This window comes from Vicugna pacos, chromosome 3 (assembly GCF_048564905.1).
Source record: "Vicugna pacos chromosome 3, VicPac4, whole genome shotgun sequence".
Taxonomy (NCBI): Eukaryota; Metazoa; Chordata; class Mammalia; order Artiodactyla; family Camelidae; genus Vicugna; species Vicugna pacos.
In genome coordinates, this window is record NC_132989.1 from 81,946,382 (window position 1) to 81,958,473 (window position 12,092).

General features: G+C 36.2%; 1 protein-coding gene across 9 annotated transcripts in view; it reads left to right on the top strand.

Moving 5' to 3' along the window:
* The window catches only part of PDE4D (phosphodiesterase 4D), a 679,763-nt gene that overhangs the window by 425,956 nt on the left and 241,715 nt on the right, over window positions 1-12,092 (top strand). Inside the window, exon 1 of one of the 9 annotated variants that reach the window (XM_072958628.1) lies at window positions 27-826. The exons of the other annotated variants lie outside the window; for them this stretch is intronic. Coding sequence (XP_072814729.1) covers window positions 762-826 — 65 coding nt within the window. The 5' untranslated portion in view covers window positions 27-761. Of the gene's footprint in view, window positions 1-26; window positions 827-12,092 lie in introns of those variants that run through there. 9 annotated transcript variants of the gene reach the window in all.

The following is a 12,092-nucleotide window of genomic DNA, read 5'->3' on the forward strand; positions in this document are numbered from 1 at the left end:
TTTTTTTTTTTTTTTTTTTTTTACTCTCTCACTTCCCTGCTATGTTTTGAACTGCCTTCCTACGGACGGACGTCATACAGCCCTTGAGGAATAGTTTCTGCCTGGTGAGATTCAATGATAGTTCTCATTCACAGAGGCTTGGAGTCAGATTCTAAGCAGGGGACACAACGGAAATTACATTCACAGGTATAGCAGTGGGCCCAACCCAAGTGTAGAGAGCTTTGTTCCTTCCCTGACTTCTTGGCTCCCCGGAGAAGAGTGTTTTCCTGTGGTCGCCCTGAAATGGAACTTCCCTGACAGCTCTCCGGTGTTACAGCACCTCGCGGTCTTTTTCCGTTTCCTTTCTGTCTACCTGAGCACTTTTAGAGTGTCAGAACCCTTTAAGCCTGTTACTACGGAATTGCAGAAAAGATGAGATCAAGTAACTCTTTCACTGTGTTGGTTGCCCTTGTGACCAGTGAAGAATAGATTCAAAATCCAGTTCCTCCCTTGGCAATGCAAAACAGAAAACAAACTGTCACTTCCGAACTGCCTAATGCTGGAGTAAATTCAGTATGAAAGAGGAAAACGTTCCTGTGTCTTAGAAGTTTCCCTCTGTGCTGGACTGGGGACAGGAGTTGGACTCTGGGAAATTTGGATTTCTTCAAGCAGCCTCCCTTGGAAATGGAATATATTTCAAGCCATCTTTGTAGAAACACAGCTGAAATGTATTAATCAAAATACTAGAAGATTTTTTTTCTTTTTCTTTTTTTCCCCCCAAAATGAGCATTATTATGAAGCCAAGATCCCGGTCTACAAGTTCCCTGAGGACTTCAGAGGGAGTGTGGTAATGTGCTTTTCTCTCTTGCTTCTCCCTTTCTTTCCTTTTAAGATTGACGTAATACTGGAGTATTTAGTAATTGCTGACAAGGTTCAAGTGTTAGGTGTGATGTTTGGGCTTTGTGAAAAAGCACAGTGTTAATGACACTTTTATTCTCTATTTTGTGCCTGATTTTGTCTCCTCTAAAAACAGGGGTGTTCACACTTTTTTTTTTTAACTCCAAGTGGACTATGGCGATTCATCTGGTGACAATTTTTAGAAGAGGAAACTTGCAAATATGTTGGGAGTTTAGAAAATGAAAACTTATCATTTTTCACCGTCTGATTTGGTTGCTTGTTTTCTTATCTTTCTTTCCTGGTGCAAGCAGACTGGTAGTTGGCAGTCTTTGCCGTGGTCTTTAGAAGTAGTACCTTGGCTTTTAGCACAGATGTGTCAGAGAAATTGATAATGTTGTAGATATTAATCATACGAACCAGCTTGAATTTAACTATATGGCTAAATGTGTATCAGATGGCTTATCATCCAAGAATCTCCTGTGCTTTATTTTGTTACTGTAATGTCCCCTGATAATTACATTTTTTGATAATTTTACTATTTTTATCCTAATGAAAAGTATGTTAATTTCAATATATTCTAATATTTAATTCTATTTCTTCAGTATTGTTTGATATGCTCATAGGCATATGGTCCCTAAGGAGTATTTTCTCAATAAAGTAACTTTTGTGTCTAAAATAGTTATTTACAAAATATTTTTTGGCTGTTTCAGAAGTTAACTTTATTTTATCTTAGTGATTGTAAATAACTAAGCTCACCTCTTTGGAGTGGAAATAATCCTTTTTCAGACAGGAGAAATAAAAGCAATGATTGAAGGTAGCTATAGGGGATAAGATGGAAGCAGGCAGGCATAATATATCGTGTATAATAATCTAAGCAGGCAAACACACGGATAAATACTCACGTTATTTGCATAAGGAATTCAGCCCACATTTAGTGGTGGGGCTGTCATTTGCTGTTACTGTACTAGTGTTTTATAGGAGACTAGAATTGTCCTTTCAGTGGTATTTCTGTGAGTTTCGATAAAGTATAGATGCACCTCTCATCTCTGACATCAGTTGTGATTTTTTGTGATAAAAGAATACATGCAATAAATTCTTCCTTGAGTTTATTTAAAGAAAAGATTGAATCTCCAAATAAATTTTGAGGCTATTTTATGCCAAATAATAAATACTGGGAAATAAGTAGAATCCTTTTTATTAATTACCATAGCTAGTATAAATCTTTAATGTAAATGGGTAGTCAGAATTTATAAAATGAGAGAATTTTATTTACTTGTGATTTCTGTCCTGCCTACGTGGAAGAAGGCTCTTAAGTAAATAATATTTAAGTAGCCTATTTCCCTTTTTGCCTAAAATTCTGCAGGACTTATTTCCAAATTCAGGGTTCAATCAGCAACAATTAGTTCATTTCTGGAGAATAGTAACATTGACATCCTTTACTCCTCTGAGATTGTTACAGTCTATTTTTATCCACAACTATTCTATTTTATTATTCTTAATTATATAAGGTATTTTCATAAATAAATAGGGCCACAATTCAAAATATATTTTTAAAGTGTTGATTTATGATTGTGTATATTGTTCCACTTGATTTTAACTATTTTGCATAGTGTTTGGGTCAGAATGGTGTTTATATGAGAGATAAATGTCTCCACGCTAATGATTCCTAACAGCACACTACGGAAACCTTCCCAGTTATTAATCTTACATCTGACTTATTAATAATACAACTGTTTGGGTGCATCACTGCTGCCTTTAAATCATTTGACCTAAGGTTGTAATTGCTGTAATTACAGTTTAACAGTTTTCTTATCCCGTTTATCGTTCAAATGCTATACATACATTTATTTATTTATATCTATATATAGTAGAATCTATATAGATTATAGATAAGGTATATGGAGGAAATATACCTGTGTATCTGTATACATATAGATGCACACACATATGTATGTTTACTTGGTTACCAAAAAAAGCAGCCCCTTCTCTCCCTGTACGTCTACACGTACATGCCCCAGAGAGTTCTGTGGGACAGTGTCCTCTCACCAGCTTTTCTGTTCTAACTTCCCACCCCAATCCTGATTCCTTTTCAAAAGTGAAAACCTACTCCATCCTCTTAACAGCTGACTTCCACTTGAGAGACCGAATAAATATTCCTTTTTCAGATGATTTTATTTCATTCTGCGCTTGAGAATACTTTGTTTTTGGAGAACCATCTTTTGCCTTTACCATCTTAATTCTGCTTATGTAAATCTATTTTCTGTTCCATTGGCCCATTTTCTCTAAAACTCTGTATTTTCCCCTTGGATGCCTCCAAACTAAATGCTACCTTTGCAAGTTTGCTAACTGCCTTTTGCAAGAATCCAATGCTTCAAATTACTTTTCCCTGTTTCTCTCCAGCCAGTACCATAAAAAGCAGTTCACATTAACTTGTAGTTTACAGCCCTGATTAAATCCCTATGAGATAGTCCCATTTTAAAAAGAAATTTCATGGCATATTCCTAATGAATGATATTATATACCTTTCCTCTTAATTCATCTCCTTAAAAAACAAGTTTTATTTATAGTTAAAATAATATGAATTTCAAAAAATTAAATAAAAATAATCTTGAAATTAATGTTTCCTTGTAATATAGGTGTCACAAATTTAAAATATTATATAATAAGTATAAATACTAGGTTACTTTTATCTATTCAGAAGATATTTACTGAGTAACTACTATGTGCCAGGTTCTAGCAGAATGTGACTATGCTATTCATCCTTTAGCATTCTTTTAAAAATCTGCATGAAATTGATATATGTGTTTTCTTATGTTACAAAGATAATAAAATTAGCAAACTCATTGATTCAGGAATCCTGTGCCTTTCTATTTCAGTCATTTCAGTAAAGAAACTCTACCTTTAAATTCTAAATTGAGAAAACAATGAAGCACTTACATTAACATAAATATTTTAATTTTACATGTCTTAAATTTAGATTTACTCAGTAATTATACATTACAATAAAATTATAACCCTATAGCATTTTACCATTTACAAACATATCCCAGTGGTATGTCTCATTAATCTAACCAAGATTTCTGTAATTCAGTTTAAGTAAAAAATAATTAGCCTTCTAAATGTAAATATAAAGAGAACTGTGGTCAATAAAACTGGACTTCGTTCTTTTCTACTGCCAGACATTCATTATTTGACATATACTTGTGATATTTAAGATTGTTCACTATGTAATCCGGGGGAAAAAGGAGATGCTACTGTCTAAAATATGACTGGGTTTTTTCTAAAGCAAATTTTGAAGCAGATTATTAAATACGTAAAAATTGTACTTAGGTTTATAGACATAGGAAAAAAGTCTGGAGGGCTCTGTCCCAAGCTTGGTAGTATTTTTACCTTTTAGGGTAAAAATGGCAGGAATAGCAGTAGAGAGATTTTTCTCTCTTCTTGTCACTGTACTATATCAAATGAACTTTTTCATCGAGCAAGTATTATACATGAAATTTTAAATGTTTAAAAAATATAATTACAATTTGCCTAAGCAAGCTCATCTTTATATGTGTAGATACCTGTTTACCTGGTAAACAGAAATTTGCTCAGTGTCCAAAATATGGCCAATAGCATTTCAATACTGAACAGGTATGATTTTCTGAATAACATTGCTTCTCATATCAATAAACGATTTCTTTTTTCCATTAACTCTCTCCTCCTAAGGTTATAAAAGTTGAGGCTGGCTGAGAATTCTTCTTTTGGCCTCATGATCACAGTAAAAATATTTGAGCAGACTACTAGTTTTATAATGAAATATAAAACAATATGTAACAACAGTCATATTTTGGAGGAAAAATTGCGTATAACTCCCAATAATCCCATCCTCAGCTATTCTCATTTTTTTACCTAACATGTCTGAAACGGCCCTCAATACTAGTTCTGTGCGCTGCAGCTTCATTTACATGTCAGCATTTCTCTACTTTTCCAGTAATAATACTTGTGGCTTTCATTCTATTGAGTATCTTTTATGAATGAGAACTCTCTGGAGAATTTTACATACAGTATCTTGTTTAGTTCTTATGACAACAATGAAGGGAAGGAGTTGTTCACAGGTTACAGAAGAGGCAACGAACCTAAGAGATGAAGTAACTTGAACAAAGCCTTTGGCCGCCAGGGAGGGCCAGGATCTGATCCCACGTAGGTCTACTCCAAGGACAGTACTCTTCTTACTTCCGCATATTGCTTCCCTCTCCTATCTACATAATTGTCATATGTAATGACTGTGAAATTGCCTATCCTGTGGATATATCTAAAGGCACTGAAACATTTGGTTAGAGATTGGGCGATTCCAGAAATAAATTGGAAGTTGTGTTTTTAGAGGTATGGTAGCCTATGAAGTTTAAGGCTGATGTCGGGTGTTGAAGAGTGACTGTTTGACTTTTGTAATTGCAACCTCTAGGCCAGTATATTCTATGCTGGTAGCAAATAAGTTCATCTCTTCTCTATTATCGAGAAATACAGAGCAAAATTCAGCGCTTCCCACTTCTGAATAGATTATCTTTCCAATTATGTTGGACAGTTTTACTTTGTTCTCTGTAAGCTCTGTAAGGCTTAAGGAAAGAAACAGGTACTATATCTCAGACTTTGTACAAAGTTCCATACTGTTTTAAGTAAACTTTGAAAAAGGTACAAAATCTTCCTTCCTGTATCTTTTATCTTACCAGCTTTTGTAAATGGAAAAACAAAAGGAATTTGCATACTTCCTGCTTGCCCAGTGTACACTGTGATTTGACTTAGGGAAGTGACTATTTTCAGGATTAGTTTAGAGTTTTAAACATGCAGTTCACATTTTTGATCCTATTAGCTACCTTTGTTTCATATCTGTTATAGGTCTGTTCATATAGACCTAAACAGCTCTTAAGAGAAGACATTTAAATACCTTGAATATTATTTAAAACATAAATAATGTTTTAATGCCAGGGAAACAAAGAGTGGATCACAGATAGATTTACTCTTTAAAGTCATAAATTATGAAATTCTCTGAAAAAGTCATTTGTCCACCCTACTTCTCTTTTGCTTTGTGTCCCTGGAGAAGCCATCTAGTCCCTCTCTAGCCAGGTTTACTCATCTGTAAAGTAAAGGGGATGAGTTAGATCAGTGAACTTCAAACATGTATTTTCAATGAACAGTTTTTACAAATGCTATGCTAATATAAATAAGGGAGTGTATTATATGTATGTTTGGTATATAAAGATTAATTTATAAAAAGATACATATGTATGGTATATATGAGTAAAAATACATAAACATACATAGAACAGTAAAAGAGCCACTGAGTTAGCACCTTTATCCTCTCCCCCACCACAATCCAATCCCCATCCTTGCAACGCCTCTAAGGAGCTCTAGGTTCCAAGGACTACTGTTTGAAAGCCACTTAGCTAATAGACCACTATGATCCTTTATAGGTCTACTTTCTATAGGGCTGCCCTACCACTAGAGAGTCATGTGTATTTTCTCTACCCCTACGTGGTCTGGAATAAATTTGGTGGTAATTAAACTTCCTGGGAAGTTCAAATAACAACCGTTCAAAGACTTGAAAGACTTCAGCGTTACGGGACAATTCTCACTTCCGGGAAATCACAGGAGAGTTATAATAGTCAAGATCCTTTCATTTTCTTTAGCATATTCTTATTTTTTACAAATTTATTTTTAACTTATTTTGGCTGGGAAAATCATCGCTTATTAACTATACAGATAGCTGACCAGTCAGGAATTCAATATGGCAGTTGGTAAAGAAATGCTGAATTAGTATTGAATTCTTCAGAAGAAAGGTGTTTCTTTAGTTTGGGTATTTTAAAATGGGGTTCTCAAACCACTTTCTCATGTCTCTGCTGAATAAAGTTCATAGGTAACATTGCCCTGTGAAACACTCTTATCAGCTCCAATGCACTCTGCAGGCTCCACGTGGATAAAGCTGGCTGTGGTCATGTGTGCAGCAACATTTAGTCCCACCTGGAATCTACTCTTTTCTTCCATGATTTTGGCCCCGTCACTGAAACTTGCCTTTCAGCATAGGTCTTTACTGAATAAGCTTGCTTATTAATCCCTCTGTTAGTCATTTCAATCATGTAGTGAATTTTATTAAATCAGAAGGAACGAGGTCATGAACATAATCATGGGTACAGGAATGATTAGTCACGGATCCATCCGACTGCCTCTAGCAAGACTGAGAAAACAAGATTCTAAGCTGAAGCTGAAGAGGCTCAAGGAGATTTTCCTTAGGGAAAGATGCCTGAGAGGGATGTAAGAATATTCTGAAGAATCCTAATACTAAACATACAGAATTGTGAAAGCCTGGATAAAGGTAGCAAGAATGAAACCTGGGGGCTGTTAACTAGGCTAGTGAAGACTATAGTCACAAAGAAAGCACAGTCTTAATTGAAAGCCAACATAGTTTTTTTTAAAGGGGCTTTTCCAGAGATTATCCAGCTTCTCAAGAGATAAAACAGAGGTTGAAGATATATTAGAAAATGGATGACAGAAGTAAAGGATGCTCTAGCCCAAAGTACCAAGTCTCTCCCGGGATCAAGGCCCACAGAAAGCCTGGGGAATCGCAGGGGCACAAGATAGTGAGCCTGGATAAGATACCATTAACTGTAACCAAGGAAATATCACTAATGGGAGGCTATGCCTGTAATATGTCTCAGCTCTCAAATTGCCTTGCTCCATGGTCAAGTTTGGCCTAAACTAGGAAGTCCTTCAGAAGAATGGAGAATAGGGAGAATCCCAGAACCTAGGGATGCACTTGTTAGCATAACAGGGGAAATAAGATTGATATGTATTTATTATCTACCTTCAACCTTCCGAAGGTCAGTTGACTCTCCTGGGAGCATCCTGGGTGATGGGTGAGGATGTGTATTTGGGGAAAGCTAAGCTAAGCTGATCTTCAGAATAAAAGTGAGAAACAATAAGGGCAAGATTGTGGAAAAGGGCTGAAGGAGCAGCTAGAGAAGTAGGAGGGAAGGATAGAGGGGAGGCCAGTGTAGAAGAACCCCAGCCCATTTGAATCAGACATCTACCGTCTAGTGCGCAGCCCTGTTTAATCACACTGCCACCTTCTGGCGGAAGCTCCAGTAAAGGACTTGAATGTAGAAGATGCGTTTTTTTGTTTTTCTGGTTTTTTCCTCCCCCTCATCTCAGCACTAAGAACTTCTGCCAGAGGATAAAGTCTACTTCAAGTCTTTCCAAGGGAGAGAACAAGAAATGAGAAAACTAGAAACTGAGCGTAGAATATACACACACTGGGATTATAGCTTCCAAAGCTTCCTTCCAGGAAAGGTCCTGATGTTTTACAATCCATACAATTAATGTTTTGTTTATATCTAATACTAATCTCCCTTGCTTAAAATTTAACCCATTTGTTCCTATGGTTTATTAGTGGATATAGCGGTAGTGAATCAATAGATAAGTAGATTTTCCTTTATGATGTTTGAAAACTGCTAGTAAGTGACTTCTTAGTCTTTTTTCATTTTATATTGCAAAATATTCATTTTGAACTGTAAAAGAGATGGAACCAGTGTGACTTGTTAAAAGAAATGTTTCCTAAAACATAGTTTCAGTGTGTAATTGTCCTTCACACAGATGAGCCTTTGTTCCCATTGTGCCTAATTCTCTGTCCTGTTTAAAATACATTCAAGATGAGAAATTCAACTTTTTAAAATTAGCATGTATGAAGTGTTCATGTGTATATGGAATATGGAAAATAGTAGTTCCTCACATCCATGATTTCATTCCTTTACAATGTGGTACAGAATTTATCCTTTGTATTGAGGGATTTATATGATTGACACTGTTATAGTTAGGAAGAATTATTGCAAAATGTGTCAGCTTTTAACCAGTAGCATTCTAGCAATGTTTCTTCTGATGTAACTGTATCGTGGAACAGCAGGTAACTGACTGGCAACTGGGCCACCATCTTGCTAGGACAGCAGCTCCTCAGTCTACAGTGATAGTCTTAGGAGTGATAGGCAGTGATAGTTAGAAGTGGTAATCCTTGCGCTGGTGATAGCTCAGTATTGAGACATACTCTGTCAGACATTGGACTTGACGCTCTACACAATCTAGCTCACAATGACTCCCTGAGCTAAAACTGAAGTCACACAGTTCCTAAATCACAGTGCTGAAGAAAACATGGTCTAGTTCCAGATCCCACATTTGTCGTTGTTACTGTTGTTGCTCTTGTTTTATTTGCTTTTCCCTGCTTTCTCCACTGCTTTGGCAACACATAGTTTGGCCTCGTGGTATTCAAAACCTTGATCAGCTTATGTCTTTCCTTCCTTCCCTGATTGTTCTGTGTTTCTCCTTTTAACCTTGTGCATCTCAAGAGAAAATAACTTTTTATTTGTCTGCCATCTTTCTTGAGATTTGCACACAAGCCTTCCACCATGGACCATAAAGATGGGTGAAGTAGAAACTGGACTTTAACCCCGCCTTGTTCTCTAGAGATCTAGCTGGTTCCTGATATGGTCACTTTATTGACTCTCTCTCCCCCAGTCAGACCATAAGTTGAACTGTCCTCTTCCTCTCTGGTATTTGACCAGTGAGTAGAATCATAAAAATCTTTGAAATGAACCAAACCATAGAGAATAACATATAATCTAATTCTTCCCATTCTTGACCCCATTTTGGAAATAGAAAAGTTTTGCTAGTCTTTAACATTTCTAGTCAAATAGGAAAATTGTTAGAAACAATGTCAGTGCTTTTGTGGTGACAGGTTTTGTTGGAGAAATATTTTTTCGAAACTCAAACCTGAAGTTTGAGATCAAATAGCCAAAACTTATTACATCCATTAAATGGGTGAAGCAGTTCTAGTTATAATTCGTATGGGAGTTAAATGTAATTCTTAACTTAATGTCTGTGAAGTTAGCTCATACTATGGTAATTCTGTTGTAACTTCTCAAAAAATTGGACTGGATGAATATGCATGAAGAGATGTGGAGGTTGAGGCCTCAGCATTCTCTTGAAGGAAATTCAAGACATCGCTTTGACCGGAGGCCTCAGATAACTGGACTGTGATCGTTCTATTTTTTTTTAAAGTCACCTACCTAATTAAGTTGCTAAAATTCATACCTTGAAATTCTCACTTTACTGCTCTCTGTTCTCCCAATAGAGGCTTCACAGAAGTAAAAATAACTGTAATTGCTGCTTTCTGAGTGCTTACCCTGTACAGGTACCAGGCCGTGCATTTGACAAGAATTAGCCCATCAAGTCCTCATCATAAATCCTCTGAGTCATCCATTCTTATTATTCCTCATTTGATAGACTAGTGAAGTAAACTCACTTACCCAAGACTGTATGGCAAATAAGAGAATTTCATGAATTCACATGGCTTTTTAAAATGATTAAATGTTACTTTTAGCAATGATATATATGTTACCATGTCACATGGGTTAATTAACTTAAAATTCTTAGCACAGTAGTTGATTCCTTGTGAGTGCCAGGAAATGTTAGCTTATATTATGCATTTTTCAAGTTTGTATATTAGTGAAAATTTTTAAATAATCAAGAATTATTTCACATATATATATATATATAAATGTGAAACTGATTCAGTCTATAAGGGCTTATTTTCCATAAGGCGGGCTTGTTTTCCATAAGGCAGACTTATTGGACACCAAACTTTTCTACAAAGCTAGGTGTTCTGGGTAAATCACATTAACACTGTGATTGAAAGAAGACATACTTCTATTCAGGTGGATCAGAGAAGTAAACCACATAGAGAAAGTGGTAGAATAAGAAATGATCAATTGAAAGCTAAAATGCCTCTGATTTGGTTATTTAACAGTTGCTCAGAACCCCCAAGGGAGGCAGTCCTAGGCGGGGGTTTAATCTGAAAGAAGGGGTTGGGAGGCTGAACTTTATCCATAGATGCATCTGTGTAAAGACTTTCTAACCCTCCTACTTGGGATTGCCTGGTGGTTCAGCCTTACTGTATCTCCCTGCCAGGCCTTCCCTACCTTTCCAGATCCCGTCCTCCTTTTATCCTTACTGCATCCTGGGTTGTGTAATTCACAGATTGTTATCTCTGTAGCCTGAGTCTCATCCTCCTTAGCAGACCCCAGACTGGGTAGGACTTCTCTTTAATTGACCCTGCCATCCTACTTCAGCAAAAAGGGCGTAAGCCTCTTTCACCTTCTGTTTCTAGAAAGACAACAGGCAAAAATGGGATCTGGAAGGAAGGTCTGTTCCTGTGGCCCAGAGTATTGCTTCAGGATAAGCCGAAAAGCATAGAGGCTAGAAATGTAATGAATGCAGTGGTAAGCACAACCAGTTAGCATTCCATTGTCTCTGATGTCCACTTATTTTATTATGAGTAGTTACCAATAAAAATGTGTAAAAGAATTACTTTATCATGATTAACAACTTTGGGGGAAAGATTGGGCCATAAAGATTCCCTGAATCTGTGCTTGAGAAAAATAATCCCTATTTTTCTGAGTCCTGTTGTTTAAATTTTGTCTAATTATATATGAATCAGTAATTGTTTCTATGGTAATCTAACACACAAAATGCATAAAACAGGCTGTTAGGAAACATGCCTCTATAAAGGTGTTATTATAATTGGGAAAATGATTTTACATATATAGGTGTGAAATTATACCCTGACCTGGAAATATATGTGAAATTTGTCCTTAATTGTAAGGTCTTACGTAAACAGCGAAAGAATTAGTCCCCACTGTTTAAAACCAAAATGTCTAATCATTTTCATCCGTGGTCAGCTAGCAGTAGCCACATGGAATAAAGTATGGGGTGCTGCACTGGGACTTAGAGGAAAACAGTACTACCATCAGTTAGTGATGTCCAGCAGAGAAGAGAAGACAAGTGTCATGTGACTACTTGCCATTTAAGTGTCCCTGGTGGTCTCATAATTCCTGATATCTAAACTCTGCCATGAAATGTGCATACAAATAAAATTGTGGGAAAAGTAGGATTTATACATACATACACATATATGTATATACTTTTTAGAAATGTTTGACATGTTTTTGGTAATTTATCACCTATGAAGAATATGTGTGCAAATCAGAAACCGTAAAAACTCTTTCAGGTTATTGAAAACCAAAGAAAGGAAGATAAGTCATTCTCATTATCAGTGGCCACCCTTGTAGTCACCATCCAGATTAAAAATAATGCTACCAACAGCCCTAAAGCCACCTTTGTGTCCCATTCAGCCA